Genomic DNA, 21,399 nt, shown 5'->3' on the forward strand with positions numbered 1-21,399 from the left:
TATGTGTCATACTTGATCATTTCGCGATATTGCCATATTTTTGCTGAAAGGATTTAGTATAGAACAACGACGATAAAGATCGCAACTTTTGGTATCTGATAAAAAAAGGCCCCTACCGGAAGTAGCGTGACGTAGTCAATTGAACATATACACAAAGTTCCCTATTGTTTACAATGATGGCCGCATGAAGTGAAAGAGATTCGGACCGAGAAAGCGACGATTTCCCCATTAATTTGAGCGAGGATGAAATATTTTTAACTGAGGAAAGTGCAAGTGAAGGACTAGTGGGGAGTGGAAGATGCTGTGAGAGCCGGGGGTGACCTGATATTCAGCTGGGAATGACTACAACAGTAAATAAACACAAGACATATATATACTCTATTAGCCACAACACAACCAGGCTTATATTTAATATGCCACAAATTAATCCCGCATAAAAACACCTAGGTGTTTGTTATGCTAGCTCCTAGCTACTAGCTCGAGCTAGTTATAGCTCGAGCGGGTAATATGGACGGGATCCTGTATATATAACCCGCCAATACAATTCAAACACCTGCACAACACACACACTCACTCAGCCCAAACAACCGTTCACCTAACCCAAGGTTCATAAAGCTTATATACTTAATCAAAGTTACGTACGTGACACGCACGTACTGGCAAGCAATCAAATGTTTGGAAGCGCGCGGGTGGGACCTGATATTCAGCTGGGAATGACTACAACAGTAAATAAACACAAGACATATATATACTCTATTAGCCACAACACAACCAGGCTTATATTTAATATGCCACAAATTAATCCCGCATAAAAACACCTAGGTGTTTGTATGCTAGCTCCTAGCTCGAGCTAGTTATAGCTTGAGCGGGTAATATGGACGGGATCCCGTATATATAACCCGCCAATACAATTCAAACACCTGCATAACACACACACTCACTCAGCCCAAACAACCGTTCACCTAACCCAAGGTTCATAAAGCTTATATATTTAATCAAAGTTACGTACATGACACGCACGTACGGGCAAGCAATCAAATGTTTGGAAGCGCACGGGTGGGACCTGATATTCAGCTGGGAATGACTACAACAATAAATAAACACAAGACATATATATACTCTATTAGCCACAACACAACCAGGCTTATATTTAATATGCCACAAATTAATCCTAATGCTAGCTCCTAGCTCCTAGCTACTAGCTCGAGCTAGTTATAGCAAGCGATCAAATGTTTGGAAGCGCAGCTGTGTACTCACGTTATCGCAACTGTGTATCCAAATCAAAGTCCTCCTGGTAAGAGTCTCTGTTGTCCGAGTTCTTCCATCTTGACTGCATCTTTCGGGAATGTAAACAAAGAAGCGCCGGCTGTGTACGTGTTGTTGCTGACTTCCCTCGCAAAATAGACTCTTCGCACCGACAACTTTCTTCTTTGCTTGCTCAGCTTCTTTCTCCATAATGCAATGAACAAATTGCAACAGATTCACCAACACAGATGTCCAGAATACTGTGGAATAATGAGATGAAAACTAGAGCTATTTCGTATTGACTTCAATGGTGTCCGAATACTTCCGTTTCAATGATTGACGTCACGCGCATACGTCAACCCTCAGAGGCATTTCGAACCGGAAGTTTAGCGGGAAATTAAAAATTGCACTTTATAAGTTAACCCGGCCGTATTGGCATGTGTTGCAATGTTAAGATTTCATCATTGATATATAAACTATCAGACTGCGTGGTCGGTAGTAGTGGCTTTCAGTAGGCCTTTAATAGTATAATTGTAACCAGGAATAAGTCTTCAAGTAACAATATTCAAATACTAACATTGTTGGGTAAGACAGAATTTGGTTTTATTCTGAATCCAGTGAAACAGATTGGTGGTTTTAGCTGATAAAGACTTTCAGGTTTTTATATATGTTTATGTTGAAGTATTTGGCAGACGCTTTTATCCAAAGCGACATACATAAAAAATACATATAAAACAATGACTGTAAACATGATCATTTAAGGGAAGAATGTAATACAAAATATCAATACAAAGTGCCAAGACAGACTCTCTGCTGCTGCAGCAACAGAGATACAGTCTATAAGATATATATATATATATATATATATATATATATATATATATATATATATATATATATATATATATATATATATATATATATATATATATATAATGTATTCATACATTGTTTATGTAGGATATACGCATGTATACATAACCTAATCATATTGTTTCTTCAATTTAAAAATAGCTGACCGTTTTTTTCCCCTTTCTCTGGGATTATATTCCCAGTTTTGATCCTGGACGTCTGGTCACTTATAGCGTATAAGAATATTATATTACTGTTAAGCAAACTATGAATAATAAAACTCGCCAAAACATGTTTCCTTTATCATAGCTACACGTATGACAAAAAAGCGCGTGAAAATCAGTGGTATTCAGTGAGGTAAGATGAATTAAATGCGCTGACAGTTCATTGCTCCTGCCAAATGAATTGCACTGAGTTGGGCGGGTCACCACTCCAAGATGGCGGCCCCGCGTCTCGTCTGAGCCTGTAGGCAGTAGCGCTCGATGCTGTGTACCCTTATAAGATGTCTAAGGTTATAACGTTAGCAGTGAGTTTACAGCCTCACTGATTTAACTACACAGCAAATAAAAGTCATGTTACTTAGCCAATAAACGTTATCTTACATTCAAAACTTACCCTTTGTGCAACTTCAAATGTCGAACGAAGTTGGAAGTTGTTGCGTCTCCGTCTGTAATATTCGAACTGCGTGATTTGCATACGGCAATTCGTTTTTTGTTGACCAAGTCGTAGTTTTAATACCCGAACGAAATTAACTTTGGCATAATTGTTTCTCACTGCCGCATTGTTTGACAACTCTTGTTCGGTGGTTGTCCTGCAATTTGATTGGATGAATGCTGTGTGATGAAAACAACGTAGATCTAATTTGATTGGCTGTTGTACTGAGAGCACACCAGCTGACAGGAACAACACGCACACAGACGAAGAAAATGAAAAATACGGAGCGGCGCGCTCCCAAATAACTTTTTAATCTTTGGGTTTTGGGGAAAGTAACAAGTCATGTCAAGTCAAAAGGCTCAAGTCCAAGTGAAGTCACAAGTCATTGATGTTAAAGTCTAAGTCGAGTTGCAAGTCTCTTTACATTTTGTCAAGTCGAGTCCAAAGTCATCAAATTCATGACTCGAGTCTGACTCGAGTCCAAGTCATGTGACTCGAGTCCACACCTCTGGTAGGATGTGTGTTTGGATCAGATTGATAGTAGTTGTATCCATAGTAGTATTTGTAGTAGTGGTATTAGTAGTAGTTGTAGTAGTAGTAGTACTAGTAGTCAGTAGTAGTCATAGTAGTAGGATGTGTGTTTGGATCAGATTGATAGTAGTTGTATCCATAGTAGTATTTGTAGTAGTGGTATTAGTAGTAGTTATAGTAGTAGTAGTACTAGTAGTCAGTAGTAGTCATAGTAGTAGGATGTGTGTTTGGATCAGATTGATAGTAGTTGTATCCATAGTAGTATTTGTAGTAGTGGTATTAGTAGTAGTTGTAGTAGTAGTAGTACTAGTAGTCAGTAGTAGTCATAGTAGTAGGATGTGTGTTTGGATCAGATTGATAGTAGTTGTATCCATAGTAGTATTTGTAGTAGTGGTATTAGTAGTAGTAGTTGTAGTAGTAGTAGTACTAGTAGTCAGTAGTAGTCATAGTAGTAGGATGTGTGTTTGGATCAGATTGATAGTAGTTGTATCCATAGTAGTATTTGTAGTAGTGGTATTAGTAGTAGTTGTAGTAGTAGTAGTACTAGTAGTCAGTAGTAGTCATAGTAGTAGGATGTGTGTTTGGATCAGATTGATAGTAGTAGTATCCATAGTAGTATTTGTAGTAGTAGTAGTAGTAGTAGTAGTAGTACTCGGAGTAGCAGTAGTCAGTCAAACTGACTACTGCTACTGACTGACTGACTGACTGACTGATTGATTGATTGATTGATTGATTGATTCATTGATTCATTGATTCATTGATTGATTGACTGACTGATTGATTGATTGATTGATTGACTGACTGATTGATTAATTGATTGATTGATTGATTGACTGACTGATTGATTGATTGATTGATTGACTGACTGACTGATTGATTAATTGATTGATTGATTGATTGACTGACTGATTGATTGATTGATTGATTGACTGACTGACTGATTGATTAATTGATTGATTGATTGATTGACTGACTGATTGATTGATTGATTGATTGACTGACTGACTGATTGATTAATTGATTGATTGATTGATTGACTGACTGATTAATTAAATGATTGATTGAATGATTGACTGACTGATTAATTGATTGATTGATTGACTGACTGATTGACTGATTGATTAATTGATTGATTGATTGAATGACTGACTGATTGATTGATTGGTTGATTAAGGAAACCCAAGTTTCCCTTCAGAATAAAATACTGTATGACGATACAAATGTTTTGATCAAATAAATGAATAAATCAATAAAACATTTATCAAATGTTTCAAATGACTTTCTGAAGATGAAATATTGTTGAAAGTGATTGGAAATCATGGAAATGATGTAAATCATGTAAATCATGGAAATGATGTAAATCATGGAAATCATGGAAATCATGTAAATCATGGAAATGATGTAAATCATGGAAATCATGGAAATCATGGAAATCGTGGAAATCATGTAAATCATGTAAATCATGGAAATGATGTAAATCATGTAAATCATGTAAATCATGGAAATCATGGAAATCATGGAAATGATGTAAATCATGGAAATCATGGAAATCATGTAAATAATGTAAATCATGTAAATAATGTAAATCATGTAAATCATGTAAATCATGTAAATCATGTAAATCATGGAAATCATGTAAATCATATAAATCATGGAAATCATGTAAATCATGGAAATGATGTAAATCATGTAAATCATGGAAATGATGTAAATCATGTAAATCATGGAAATTATGTAAATCATGGAAATAATGTAAATCATGTAAATCATGTAAATCATGGAAATCATGTAAATCATGGAAATGATGTAAATCATGTAAATCATGTAAATCATGTAAATCATGTAAATCATGGAAATTGTGGAAATCATGTAAATCATGTAAATCATGTAAATCATGTAAATCATGTAAATCATGGAAATGATGCAAATCATGTAAATCATGTAAATCATGGAAATCATGTAAATCATGGAAATGATGTAAATCATGTAAATCATGTAACTCATGTAAATCATGTAAATCATGTAAATCATGAAAATCATGTAAATCATGTAAATCATGTAAATCATGTAAATCATGTAAATCATGGAAATGATCAACAATCTGTGATGAAAGTTTAATACAACATTTGAACTTTTATACCACTCATTTAAAACAATGTTTCACTGCCTAAACCAACACTTATTATAATATTTGAATAGATTCAGAATGGTAATAAATAAGACTATTGATTAGGAGATGAATGAAACAATAAATAAGACTATTGATTAGGAGATGAATGAAACAATAAATAAGACTATTGATTAGGAGATGAATGAAACAATAAATAAGACTATTGATTAGGAGATGAATGAAACAATAAATAAGACTATTGATTAGGAGATGAATGAAACAATAAATAAGACTATTGATTAGGAGATGAATGAAACAATAAATAAGACTATTGATTAGGAGATGAGTGAAACAATAAATAAGACTATTGATTAGGAGATGAATGAAACAATAAATAAGACTATTGATTAGGAGATGAATGAAACAATAAATAAGACTATTGATTAGGAGATGAATGAAACAATAAATAAGACTATTGATTAGGAGATGAGTGAAACAATAAATAAGACTATTGATTAGGAGATGAATGAAACAATAAATAAGACTATTGATTAGGAGATGAGTGAAACAAGAATGACGACTATTGATTAGGAGATGAATGAAACAATAAATAAGACTATTGATTAGGAGATGAATGAAACAATAAATAAGACTATTGATTAGGAGATGAATGAAACAATAAATAAGACTATTGATTAGGAGATGAATGAAACAATAAATAAGACTATTGATTAGGAGATGAATGAAACAATAAATAAGACTATTGATTAGGAGATGAGTGAAACAATAAATAAGACTATTGATTAGGAGATGAATGAAACAATAAATAAGACTATTGATTAGGAGATGAATGAAACAATAAATAAGACTATTGATTAGGAGATGAATGAAACAATAAATAAGACTATTGATTAGGAGATGAATGAAACAATAAATAAGACTATTGATTAGGAGATGAATGAAACAATAAATAAGACTATTGATTAGGAGATGAATGAAACAATAAATAAGACTATTGATTAGGAGATGAATGAAACAATAAATAAGACTATTGATTAGGAGATGAGTGAAACAATAAATACGACTATTGATTAGGAGATGAATGAAACAATAAATAAGACTATTGATTAGGAGATGAATGAAACAATAAATAAGACTATTGATTAGGAGATGAATGAAACAATAAATAAGACTATTGATTAGGAGATGAGTGAAACAATAAATAAGACTATTGATTAGGAGATGAATGAAACAATAAATAAGACTATTGATTAGGAGATGAGTGAAACAAGAATGACGACTATTGATTAGGAGATGAATGAAACAATAAATAAGACTATTGATTAGGAGATGAATGAAACAATAAATAAGACTATTGATTAGGAGATGAATGAAACAATAAATAAGACTATTGATTAGGAGATGAATGAAACAATAAATAAGACTATTGATTAGGAGATGAATGAAACAATAAATAAGACTATTGATTAGGAGATGAGTGAAACAATAAATAAGACTATTGATTAGGAGATGAATGAAACAATAAATAAGACTATTGATTAGGAGATGAATGAAACAATAAATAAGACTATTGATTAGGAGATGAATGAAACAATAAATAAGACTATTGATTAGGAGATGAATGAAACAATAAATAAGACTATTGATTAGGAGATGAGTGAAACAATAAATAAGACTATTGATTAGGAGATGAGTGAAACAATAAATAAGACTATTGATTAGGAGATGAATGAAACAATAAATATATTTCAACAGCTGAAGTATGAAAGTGAAGGTCATGTGACCAACTTACCACACCAGTCCCATGACTAGCGTTAGCCGCCTTAGCTTTGGTGTCTTCACCAGGTGAAGGTACGTATACTTTTGATCCTTGCTGGACTTCACCTGTGCATAAAGTTATTATTCATATTCATTCACTTCATCACCTGTGCATGAAGTTAATATTCATATTCATTCACTTCATCACCTGTGCATGAAGTTATTATTCATAATCATTCACTTCATCACCTGTGCATGAAGTTATTATTCATATTCATTCACTTCATCACCTGTGCATGACATTACTATTCATATTCATTCACTTCATCACCTGTGCATAAAGTTATTATTCATATTCATTCACTTCATCACCTGTGCATGAAATTATTATTCATATTCATTCACTTCTTCACCTGTGCATGAAATAATTATTAATATGCATTCACTTCATCACCTGTGCATGAAGTTATTATTCATATTCATTCACTTCATCACCTGTGCATGAAGTTATTATTCATATTCATTCACTTCATCACCTGTGCATGAAGTTATTATTCATAATCATTCACTTCATCACCTGTGCATAAAGTTATTATTCATATTCATTCACTTCATCACCTGTGCACAAAATGAATATTCATAATCATTGACTTCATCACCTGTGCATTAAAGTAATATTCATAATGAAATACTTCATCACCTGTGCATGAAATAAACATTCATGATTAAATATTTCATCACCTGTACATTAAATTAATATTCATAATAATTTATTTCATCACCTGTGCATGAAATTAATATTCATAATCATTTACTTCATCACTTGTACATTAAGGTAATATTCATAATGAAATACTTCATCATCTATACATAAAATTAATATTCACAATTATTTATTTCATCACCTGTACATGAAATGAATATTCATGATGATGTATTTCATCACCTGTACATTACATGAATATTCATAATAAAATACTTCACCACCAGTACATGAAATGTAATCTTCATGATTTGGCAACTGTGGCGCCCTCTAGTGGCGCATGTGGGAAAGACAGCGTAAAAGTGCACCTGCAGTTTGAGTTTGGAGGAGAACTTCCCTCTCCCGTTCATGGCTGCACATTTGTCCAGGTACAACTCCGCCTCCTCCACTCGCCCGTTCGCCAAAAGCCAGCGGGAAGATTCCGGAACCCACCTAAAAGTCCACGGAACACACTGTCGTGAAAATGTCCAAATATGACCTCCACCTTGAGACCGGGACTGACCACCACGTGAGGGTAGCGAGGATCAGGGGTGACGTCACCGTCATGACCAGAGCCCGCCAGTCCTGGACCAGGTAGGCCGAGGCGCCAAGCAGCATGTTGCCCAAGGACCACATCAGACTAGCGAGCACGCAGACTAACGACCTGTGGGCCGCGTCCACCCACTCCATGTCTGACACCAAATATCAAATATTTGTCTCTCTTAGTACTTCATAGATGTACTTACACTATATGTACTAGTACTAGCTTGTGTACTTACACTATATGTACTAGTACTAGGTGTTATCACGTGTACTTGTACGTAGTAGTACTGGGTGTTAGCATGTGTACTTACACTATATGTACTAGTACTGGGTGTTAGCATGTGTACTTGTACGTAGTAGTACTGGGTGTTAGCATGTGTACTTACACTATATGTACTAGTACTAGGTGTTATCACGTGTACTTGTACGTAGTAGTACTGGGTGTTAGCATGTGTACTTACACTATATGTACTAGTACTGGGTGTTAGCATGTGTACTTGTACGTAGTAGTACTGGGTGTTAGCATGTGTACTTACACTATATGTACTAGTACTGGGTGTTAGCATGTGTACTTACACTATATGTACTAGAACTAAGTGTTAGCATGTGTACTTACGCTATATGTACTAGTACTGGGTGTTAACATGAGTGCTTACTTTATATATACTAGTACTGGGTGTTAGCATGTGTACTTACACTATATGTACTAGAACTAATTGTTAGCATGTGTACTTACACTATATGTACGAGTACTGGGTGTTAGCATGTGTACTTACACTATATGTACTAGAACTAAGTGTTAGCAGGTGTACTTACGCTATATGTACTAGTACTGGGTGTTAACATGAGTGCTTACTTTATATATACTAGTACTGGGTGTTAGCATGTGTACTTACACTATATGTACTAGTACTGGGTGTTAGCATGTGTACTTACACTATATGTACGAGTACTGGGTGTTATCATGTGTACTTACACTACATGTACTAGTACTAGGTTGTGTACTTACACTATATGTACTAGTACTGGGTGTTAGCATGTGTACTTACACTATATGTACTAGTACTGGGTGTTAGCATGTGTACTTACACTATATGTACTAGAACTAAGTTTTAGCATGTGTACTTACTTTATATATACTAGTACTGGGTGTTAGCATGTGTACTTACACTATATGTACTAGTACTGGGTGTTAGCATGTGTACTTGTATGTAGTAGTACTAGGTGTTGTATACTCAACACAAAAAACAACAAGTTTTTTTTTTACTGCAACAAAAATCAACCAACATTCCTTTATATATATATATATATATATATATATATATATATATATATATATATATATATATATATATATATATATATATATATATATATATATATATATATATATATATATATATATATATATATATATATATATATATATCCATCCATCCATTTCTACCGCTTATTCCCTATATATATATATATATATATATATATATATATATATATACAAATAGAAATGAAAGATGACAATGATAAACGATGATGTATCAGTGGTGGGGTGGAAGGTGAAGCTCACTGAGGGTGAAGGAGACGATGCTGATCCCCGTCAGTCCGACCCCAGACAGGAACCTGAGAGCAGCAAACATCACGTACGACTTTGCGAAGGCGCTGCAGAAGCCAAACGTCATGGCGATGATGTACGACGCCAAGAGGCAGCGTTTCCTCCCGTAACTGCAAACATTATCAGATATAACTGCCAACAATATCGGAGATAACTGCATACATTATCAGATATAACTGAAAACATTATCAGAGATAACTGCCAACATTATCAGATATACAGTAACTGCAAACATTATCAAAAATAACTGGCAACATTACCAGTTATAACTGCCAACATGATCAGATATAACTGCGGACATTATCCGATATAACTGCAAACATTGTCAGATGTAACTTCAAACTTTATCAGATATAACTGCCAAAATGATCAGATATGACTGCCAACATTATGATATATAGCTGCAAACATTATCAGATATAACTGCGGACATTATCAGATATAACTGCAAACATTATCAGATGTAACTGCAAACTTGATCAGATATAACCGCAAACATTATCAGATATGACTGCAAACTTTATCAGATATAACTGCAGACATTATAGTATATAACTGCATAAAGTATCAGATATAACTGCAAATTGTATTAGATATAACTGCAAACATTATCAGATATAACTGCAAATTGTATTAGATATAACTGCAAACATTATCAGATGTAACTGCCAAAATTATCAGATGTAACTGCAAACATTATAAAATGTAACTGCAAACATTATCAGATATAACTGCGGACATTATCAGATATAACTGCAAACATTATCAGATATAACTGCAAATATTATCAGATAGAACTCCAAACTGTATCAGATGTAACTGCCAAAATTATCAGATGTAACTGCCAACATTATCAGATATAACTGCAAACATTATATAATGTAACTGCCAACATTATCAGATATAACTACAAACATTATCAGATATAACTGCAAACATTATCAGATATAACTGCAAACATTATCAGATATAACTGCGGAAATTATCAGATATAACTGCAAACATGATTAGATATAACTGTCAACATTATCAGATATAACTGCAAACATTATACGATGTAACTGCGAACATTATCAGATATGACTGCCAACATTATAGTATATAACTGCAAAAAATATCAGATATAACTGCAAACATTATCAGATATAACTGCGGAAATTATCAGATATAACTGCAAACATGATTAGATATAACTACCAACATTATCAGATATAACTGCAAACATTATAAGATGTAACTGCCAACATTATCAGATATGACTGCCAACATTATAGTATATAATTGCAAAAAATATCAGATATAACTGCAAATTGTATTAGATATAACTGCAAACATTATCAGATGTAACTGCCAAAATTATCAGATATAACTGCAAACATTATAACATGTAACTGCAAACATTATCAGATATAACTGCAGACATTATCAGATATAACTGCAAACATTATCAGATATAACTGCAAATATGATCAGATAGAACTCCAAACTGTATCAGATGCAACTGCAAACATGATCAGATAGAACTGCAAACATCAAACAATATCAGATCCTCGTTACTTCCTGTTTTCAGGCAGCAACTTGACGAATGTTTGATGTACGCACTTGTCAGACAACACGCCGAAGACCACGGCGCCCATCATGACCCCCATGAAGAAGATGGTGCTGGTCATCTTGGGGAGATGTTTCCAGTCGCACACCAGATCCCACTGACACACAAACACACAACTGTTAGTAACGCAACACCTGAGAACACAAAACAAACAATACAGTATATCACTGCAATGTAAAAATGAGTTTATTATTATTAACATTTTGTATTGTTTTACTGTGAACCTGCACGATACACTGAGTATGATGCTGGCCTTTATGAAGTACACCTTTGGGTGTTGAATCCATAATGGTGTTTTTTTACACATTATATTCGTGGAAAAGTTGCAGGGAACATTAAAACTATATTTTCAAAAATTAAAATTTTTCAGACAGCCCTGTAGTACTTCTGTGGACCCTCGAGGGACCACGGATCCCTGTTGAAGACCTCTGTACGAGATCAACTATGATAATACTAAAGAGTACATATTTAGAAGGTAAGTACTAATATTTAGAGTACATGTATGTAAGAAGATACATGATGAAATAGTAAGAAAATAGATATTTAGATGAAGTACTAATAGAGTACATGTACGTAGAAGGTAAAAGACGGAGTACTTCGGTGGCCAGCGAGAAGGAGAAGGTGTGGTTGAGGTAAGTCCATCCGTGCTGACAGGCGGTAGTCGGAAGTTTGTTGGCATCAGAAATGTTTTCCAACATTTGGAATTGAGGTGTGGCAAACATCCTGCAGCCTTGCGGCTCGCCATCGTCGTTCAGAGGAACGCTGACGGCCACCCGCTGGGCCTCACTCAAGTTCCTCCAGAGAGCCCCGTGGTCCAGCTGGCTGATGTCGCAGCGGTGAGGGGGAACCGCCGCAATGAAGTTATTAAGCAGGAAGTGACCCGGGAGCACGATCCGCGGGCTAACGAGCAGGACGACAATGACGAGCTGAAAAGTTCCAAAGCTGCCGACGTCCTCTAAGATGTCGTCAAAGTTCATCCTGGCTTGCTCCTGGCCGGCTCGCCTGCTGACATGCAGCTTTTCTACCAAAGTGTTATCATTAACTCCTGCTGCACCTTTGGACGTCACTTACAAAACCCTCGCGCTAAATGGTTGACATATTCAGTAGCAATCTAAACATGATGGATGAAGGGAACAGTGTCATCCTCATGGAAGTACTTTCTATCTACCATCATACATGCTGGACTTACCCTGAGAGACACAGAGTACCTACACTGGCAGTACTCAAGATAGTAGTACATTGTTTGTTGTTGTCTTGTTATCATGCATGTTTTTCTCTAATCTGTATAATGTTTGACTGTTTGTGACAAAGCAAGTCTGCAACCTGTGACCCTTTCCTTGATACACCTTAAGATCCAGCGTCAGACCATCTCCTAAAGCAAGAACTTCAAACCTTTAATACATGGCCTGCCACCAACAAATTCTCTGATGGAACAGCGGCCATGAACAAGATCAGATAAATGCAGACTTTTCCTGGTTTTGGCAGGATAAGGCCTTCAGTCTTTGTACAACTGGAGCAGGAGTCTGGTTCGCATTGCCAGCAGTAAGTCCATCCTGTTCCAGTGAATGTTGGTCTTCACCAAGGCTGTCTTTTGTCAACAGTTCCAGTCATCGTTTTCATGGACAGAATTTCTGGGCTCAGCCAAGGTGTTGAGCTTAAAGGCCTACTGAAATGATTTTTTTTTATTTATCCATTCTATGTGTCATACTTGATCATTTCGCGATATTGACATATTTTTGCTGAAAGGATTTAGTAGAGAACATCGACGATAAAGTTGGCAACTTTTGCTCGCTGATAAAAAAAGCCTTGCCTGTAGCGGAAGTAGCGTGACGTCACAGGAGCTAGTATTCCTCACAATTCCCCGTTGTTTACAATGGAGCGAGAGATTCGGAGCGACAAAGCGACGATTACCCCATTAATTTGAGCGAGGATGAAAGATTCGTAGAGGAGGAACGTTACAGTGAAGGACTTGAGAGGCAGTGATGGACGTATCTTTTTTCGCTCTGACTGTAACTTAGGTACAAGCTGGCTCATTGGATTCCACACTCTCCTTTTTCTATTGTGGATCACGGATTTGTATTTTAAACCACCTGGGATACTATATCCTCTTGAAAATGAGAGTCGAGCACGCAAAATGGACATTTAAAGTGACTTTTATCTCCAAGACAATACATCGGTGACACACTTAGCTACGGAGCTAACGTGATAGCATCGTTCTCAAATGAAGATAGAAACAAAAGAAATAAACCCCTGACTGGAAGGATAGACAGAAGAGCAACAATACTATTAAACCATGTACATGTAACTACACGGTTAAAAATTCTCAGCCTGGTAAGGCTTAACAATGCTGTTGCTAACGACGCTAAGGCTAATTTAGCAACTTAGCAACCGGACCTCACAGAACTATGATTAAAAACATTAGCGCTCCACCTACGGCAGCCAGCCCTCATCTTCCCATCAACACCCGTGCTCACCTGCGTTCCAGCGATCGACGGCGCGACAAAGGACTTCATCCGTGGGTTTGGCGGCAAGCATCGGCTAGGCGTCTTCTATCAGGGTAAGTAGTCCTTGTTGTGTTGCTGTAAGTGTTGTACTTAGCCGCTAAGACACCGATCGATCCCACCTACAACGTTCTTCTTTGCAGCCTCCATTGTTCATTAAACAAATTGCAAAAGATTCACCAACACAGATGTCCAGAATACTGTGGAATTTTGTCGAAGAAAACAAGGGGTTTTTGTATCGGGTCGATGGGGTACAACCACTTCCGTGGATTTGGTGACGTCACGCGCATAAATCATATCCAAAGGAGTTTTTCAACCGGAAGTGTGGCGGGAAATTTAAAATGTCACTTTATTAGTTAACCCGGCCGTATTGGCATGTGTTGCAATGTTAAGATTTCATCATTGATATATAAACTATCAGACTGCGTGGTCGCTAGTAGTGGCTTTCAGTAGGCCTTTAAGGGTGTCAAGCGTGGGGGCCTTAGAGTCTCATCTCTGCTCTATGCAAATGACGTGTTCCTTATGGCCTCATCAAGCTGGGACCTTCAATGATGAGTGGGACACTTCTGGGAGGAGACTCAGCACCTCCAAATCTGAGGCCGTGGTTCTCATTCAGAGAAGGTTTGAAGTAGGCAGATGCTCTTGATCCTAGCGTCTGCCTTCCTGTTGCTGCTACCACAGCGCTAGGAGAATCTCTGGATTTGCACCATCGCCGCTACTACCTTGGCCAAAAAGTCTGCTTTGAGTATTTGACCTGGAGAACCTGGTTTCAGCTCATCTATGTCATTGTGAAGTGCTTAATCTTCATGTCTCCATTACTGCAGCTGGTGTCTTCCATGCTTTTGTCGGCACCATTATGTTGACTTACTCGATCAACCGGCTAAGGAATTTCAAACATTTTTCCACTCCAGTGTGTAATCCAGTGATTAAACCACGTGGACCTCTACACCGCCCGTTCTATAGCCATAGAAGTTTGCGAAGAAAGTTCTTATATTCACAGACAAGTTAACCCTAACCCAATGCAGCCCTCTGGTCATTTAAGCGAAGGGTCGCTCCTCTATCACGTCATCAGAGCAATGGCTCCTGCTGGATAAGAAGTTTGGCCGTTTCCATGGCCACACCTCCCACGGAGCTGAATGGAAAACGGGGGGTGGACTTTGGTCGGCTTCGTCCACAGCATAAAATTTTCTGCATCATCTACCAGCACAATGTACTGTTAAATGCCCGATCACCCACAAACAAATCCTGTTCTTACATGACCACCCACTGGACAATCATTTGGACATCACAGACACCAACCAGCTCTGATGGTGAAGTATGATGAATTTAAAGGCCTACTGAAATGAATTTTAAAAAAATTTAAACGGGGATAGCAGATCCATTCTATGTGTCATACTTGATCATTTCGCGATATTGCCATATTTTTGCTGAAAGGATTTAGTAGAGAACATCGACGATAAAGTTCGCAACTTTTGGTCGCTGATATAAAAAACCTTGCCTGTACCGGAAGTAGCGTGACGTCACAGCTTGAAGGGCTCCTCACATTTCCCCATTGTTTACACCAGCAGCGAGAGCGATTCGGACAGAGAAAGCGACGATTACCCCATTAATTTGAGCGAGGATGAAAGATTCGTGGATGAGGAACGTGAGAGTGAAGGACTAGAGTGTAGTGCAGGACGTATCTTTTTTCGCTCTGACCGTAACTTAGGATTCCACACTTTCTCCTTTTTCTATTGTGGATCACGGATTTGTATTTTAAACCACCTGGGATACTATATCCTCTTGAAAATGAGAGTCCAGAACGCGAAATGGACATTCACAGTGACTTTTATCTCCACGACAATACATCGGCGAAGCTCTTTAGCTACGGAGCTAACGTGATAGCACATCGGGCTTAAATGCAGATAGAAACAAAAAAAATAAGAAGATCAACAATACTATTAAACCATGGACATGTAACTACACGGTTAATGCTTTCCAGGCTGGCGAAGCTTAGCAATGCTGTTGCTAACGACGCCATTGAAGCTAACTTAGTAACGGGACCTCACAGAGCTATGCTAAAAACATTAGCTATCCACCTACGCCAGCCCTCATCTGCTCATCAACACCCGTGCTCACCTGCGTTCCAGCGATCGACGGAGCGACGATCATAGATGCGGTCGGCGGCCCGGAGACGGAGGAAGTCAAGGTGAGGTCGGCGGCTAGCGCGTCTGCTATCCATCTCAAAGTCCTCCTGGTTGTGTTGCTGTAGTCCGCCGCTAATACACCGATCCCACCTACAACTTTCTTCTTTGCAGTCTTCATTGTTCCATCCATCCATCCATCTTCTTCCGCTTATCCGAGGTCGGGTCGCGGGGGCAGCAGCCTAAGCAGGGAAGCCCAGACTTCCCTCTCCCCAGCCACTTCGTCTAGCTCTTCCCGGGGGATCCCGAGGCGTTCCCAGGCCAGCCGGGAGACATAGTCTTCCCAACGTGTCCTGGGTCTTCCCAGTGGCCTCCTACCGGTCGGACGTGCCCTAAACACCTCCCTAGGGAGGCGTTCGGGTGGCATCCTGACCAGATGCCCGAACCACCTCATCTGGCTCCTCTCGATGTGGAGGAGCAGTGGCTTTACTTTGAGCTCCCCCCGGATGACATAACTTCTCACCCTATCTCTAAGGGAGAGCCCCGCCACCCGGCGGAGGAAACTCATTTCGGCCGCTTGTACCCGTGATCTTGTCCTTTCGGTCATAACCCAAAGCTCATGACCATAGGTGAGGATGGGAACGTAGATCGACCGGTAAATTGAGAGCTTTGCCTTGCGGCTCAGCTCCTTCTTCACCACAACGGACCGATACAGCGCCCGCACTACTGAAGACGCCGCACCGATCCGCTTGTCGATCTCACCATCCACTCTTCCCTCACTTGTGAACAAGACTCCGAGGTACTTGAACTCCTCCACTTGGGGCAAGATCTCCTCCCCAACCCGGAGATGGCACTCCACTCTTTTCCGCGCGAGAACCATGGACTCGGACTTGGAGGTGCTGATTCTCATCCCAGTCGCTTCACACTCCGCTGCGAACCGATCCAGTGAGAGCTGAAGATCCTGGCAAGATGAAGCCATCAGGACCACATCATCTGCAAAAAGCAGAGACCTAATCCCGCAGCCACCAAACCGGATCCCCTCAACGCCTTGACTGCGCCTAGAAATTCTGTCCATAAAAGTTATGAACAGAATCGGTGACAAAGGGCAGCCTTGTCTTCATTGTTCATTAAACAAATTGCAAAAGATTCACCAACGCAGATGTCCAGAATACTGTGGAATTTTGAGATGAAAACAAAGCTTTTTGTATTGGATTCAATGGTGTACCAATACTTCCGGTTCAACGATTGACGTCACGCGCATACGTCATCATACATAGACGTTTTCAACCGGAAGTTTAGCGGGAAATTTAAAATGTCACTTTATAAGTTAACCCGGCCGTATTGGCATGTGTTGCAATGTTAACATTTCATCACTGATATATAAACTATCAGACTGCGTGGTCGCTAGTAGTGGCTTTCAGTAGGCCTTTAAGAGTTAAATGCGCAAATGTATTTTCGCTCACTTAAACACAAATATTCTAATCTGGATTGTTTCCCTGGCTGGGACGTGGCAAGGTCGTTGCATCCAGACTCTCCCAGGGGACAGTGCAGTGAAGACACAACAAACTCCTTCCTTGTCTCTCATGGACACATACCTGTTGTTGTTGACTTTGGACTGACTGGCAGTGTTATCTCGTTTGCGAGAGCACTAAGGTTGCGGAACAGAGACACACTGCAGGATAACACACACATATGCATCCACGAAAAATACACACACATACCCCAACCCTCATCTCACGTCTTGGACACTTCACCCCACGCGGTATGATGGAACACGAAGCAATGCCCCTAGTGGCTGGAGCATACTTGCCAACCTTGAGACCTCCAATATCGGGAGGTGGGGGGTAGGGGGTTGGGGGCGTGGTTATTTACAGCTAGAATTCACCAACTCGAGTATTTCATATATATATATATATATATATATATATATATATATATATATATATATATATATATATATATATATATATATATATATATATATATATATATACATATATATATATACACATATATATATATATATATATATATATATATATATATATATATATATATATATATATATATATATATATATATATATATATATATATATATATATATATATATATATATATATATATACATATATATATGTATGAAATACTTGACTTTCAGTGAATTCTAGCTATATATATACGTATATATATATATATTTATTTATTTTATTTACATAAAAGAAATACTTGAATTTCAGTGTTCCGGTGGCTATCCATTAGATGGCAGTATTGTCCTGTTTAACTTCTCCGTTCATGATGAGTATATCATTTCGGCCACCGTGTTTAATGGAGAAGTCTGTTCTACATATTTACAGGTAACATACACCTTCCCCTTCGAACTGTCCTGGATGAACTGAAATTCTTGTTTCCATTCGTTTGAATTTGTTAGGCAAGCTGTTTATATTGTGGGAAAGCGGACGTGAGAACAGGCTGTCCCCACTCAGTCTCAGGTCCGCATTGAGCTGGAGGGGGCGTGGCCTCCAGCTCCGGCTGAATACCGGGAGTTTGTCGGGAGAAAATCTCTGCCGGGAGGTTGTCGGGAGAGGCGCTGAATACCGGGATTCTCCCGCTAAAAACGGGAGGGTTGGCAAGTATGAGCTGGAGGGTTCCGGCCGGATGCCCGCCCCCTCATCCCTCGTTGCAAATCTCCAGTTGTATGTCGTAACATGTATATGTGCTTTGCTATGGAGTAAGTTTCTCACTCCAGACTGCCCCCCCCCCAACAGGAGCCCAGTCTGAGATCAACTTTTTTTTTTACTCATCCTCCCCCAGCGTCTACCTTTTTCCCACTTTTTACGGGACCCTGCAGTGGCGACCCACCAGCGTTCCTGTTCTGTAATCCTGTACAATGTTTGTCTCATCTTGAACGGGTTTGTGGCAAAAATGAATTTTTGTTGTACTTGAGCAATGACAATAAATAACCTGACTCTCGCCAGATCCTTGTAGTTCGCTGAGCTTCACACAAGGATCTGGGCTCGAAGGCAATGCAAACTCCTTCAAGATAGCAAAAAATAATGAACCAATCAGGATCGCCGGGCGGGATTTCATAGATGTGATATAGCGCCGAAGTGACTGTTTGATTCAAACAACAATGGCGGCACGGAGTCGTGTGCTGACATATTTTCTTTGCACAAATGACATCGATCGTCTACTGACATCGCTGCGTTGTTTCAGTAAAAGTTCCCTAACTGTTCGCTCTGTCGTTATCCAATATGTCGGCTGTTCTGTTTTGGATTTCCCAGCGTCGCTCTCATCAACGTCACGGGTTGATTTCGATGTGAGTGGTTGAAGTAACACGTCATTCAAGATAACGGACATGTGGTTAATCCAATCACATACAATGGTTTTTTTTACATGGCCCCACCTTCTTATATACATCACCTTTTGAGAAGTTCCAGAACCTTGTGTGGAGCTCAGCGAACTACGTTTGTACAAGGTTCTGGCGAGAGTCAGATTAGACAATGAAGGGCATACTTTCACTTCCTTAAAGGAGAACTGTCCCCTGGTTATCGGTCATTTCAAAATGTAAGCAGCACAGGCCGTGGTGGTGGCTTATGAGTCATCTGCAGTCATTACCCAAACTCTCTTCATTTGAATTCCTTGCTTTAAAAAGAAAGCTCTCTTGCTCTATACTCTTCCTCCTCATAAATCCTCCACCAAAACCAAATCCATGTCTTATTCAGGAGAAATCAAATGTCTTTGCAATGTTTTTACACATCCTCTTCCAATGTTATCATTTTAGGTGATACGGACATTAATGTCAACACCCCATCTTGCCGCTTTACCACGGAATTTCCTCAATGCCTAAACTGCGTCAACTAAAGCAACTTGTTGACCATGGTCTACACTTTGGACTTGGTCATTGGAAACTCTGCCTCTCACCAATCTGCAGGTGTTTCATCTAGGAGTCTCTGACCACAAAGTTTCCCAAATGGAGTTGCCATCTTCAACTGGCCTCCTCAAGCCTAAACACAATATCTGCTTTAGGAACCATAACCCAGAACACTTGGCAACAGATGTTCAGCATTGTTGCACTCATTTTTGTAAAAGGTAAAAGTTGAAGTACTAATAGAGTACATGTAAATAGCAGAAAAAAGAAGAAGTACTTCGGTGGCCAGCGAGAAGGAGAAGGTGTGGTTCAGGTAAGTCCATCCGTGCTGACAGGCGGTAGTGGGAAGTTTGTTGGCATCAGAAATGTTTTCCAACATTTGGAATTGAGGTGTGGCAAACATTCTGCAGGCTTGCGGCTCACCATCGTCATTCAGAGGAACGCTGACGGCCACCCGCTGGGCCTCACTCAAGTTCCTCCAGAGAGCCCCGTGGTCCAGTTGGCTGATGTCGCAGCGGTGAGGGGGAACCGCCGCAATGAAGTTATTAAGCAGGAAGTGACACGGGAGCACGATTTGCGGGCTAACGAGCAGGACGACAATGACGATCTGAAAAGTTCCAAAGCTGCCGACGTCCTCTAAGATGTCGTCCAAGTTCATCCTGGCTTGCTCCTGGCCGGCTCGCCTGCTGACCTGCAGCTTTTCTACCAAAGCGTTATCATTAACTCCTGCTGCACCTTTGGACGTCACTTACAAAACCCTCGCGCTAAATGGTTGACATATTCAGTAGCAATCTAAACATGATGGATGAAGGTAACAGTGCCATCCTCATGGAAGTACTTTCTATCTACCATCATACGTACTGGACTTACACTGAGAGACACAGAGTACCTACACTGAGAGTACTTAGTTGTTATCTTGTTATTATGCATGTTTTCTCTGTTTCCATGCACAGTCGAACATTGACAAAGCAAGTCTGCAACCTGTGACCTTTCCCCGGGTACACCTCAAAGTCCAGCATCAGACTATCTCCAAAAGCAAGAACTTCAAACCTTCAGCCTGCTAGCAACAAATTCTCTGATGGAACAGCGGCCGTGAACCAGATCAGATAGATGCAGACTTTTCCTGGTTTTGGCAGGATAAAGCATTCGGCGTTTGTACAACTGCAGCAGGAGTCTGGTTCGCATTGCCAGCAGTAAGTACATCCTGTTCCAGTGAATGTTGGTCTCC

At 38.9% G+C, this 21,399-nt stretch overlaps 1 protein-coding gene across 1 annotated transcript in view; it reads right to left on the reverse strand.

Moving 5' to 3' along the window:
- The window catches only part of LOC133657827 (solute carrier family 22 member 7-like), a 34,917-nt gene extending 14,088 nt beyond the window's left edge, over positions 1–20,829 (reverse strand). The window contains exons 1-6 of the mRNA XM_062059609.1: positions 20,449–20,829; positions 11,671–11,774; positions 10,024–10,178; positions 8,437–8,605; positions 8,243–8,366; positions 7,206–7,297 (exon numbers count right to left, since the gene is read on the reverse strand). Coding sequence (XP_061915593.1) covers positions 7,206–7,297; positions 8,243–8,366; positions 8,437–8,605; positions 10,024–10,178; positions 11,671–11,774; positions 20,449–20,829 — 1,025 coding nt within the window. The remainder of the gene's footprint in view (positions 1–7,205; positions 7,298–8,242; positions 8,367–8,436; positions 8,606–10,023; positions 10,179–11,670; positions 11,775–20,448) is intronic.
- Between the last annotated feature and the right edge of the window lie 570 nt (positions 20,830–21,399).

This window comes from Entelurus aequoreus, linkage group LG09 (genome assembly GCF_033978785.1).
Source record: "Entelurus aequoreus isolate RoL-2023_Sb linkage group LG09, RoL_Eaeq_v1.1, whole genome shotgun sequence".
Classification (NCBI taxonomy): domain Eukaryota; kingdom Metazoa; phylum Chordata; class Actinopteri; order Syngnathiformes; family Syngnathidae; genus Entelurus; species Entelurus aequoreus.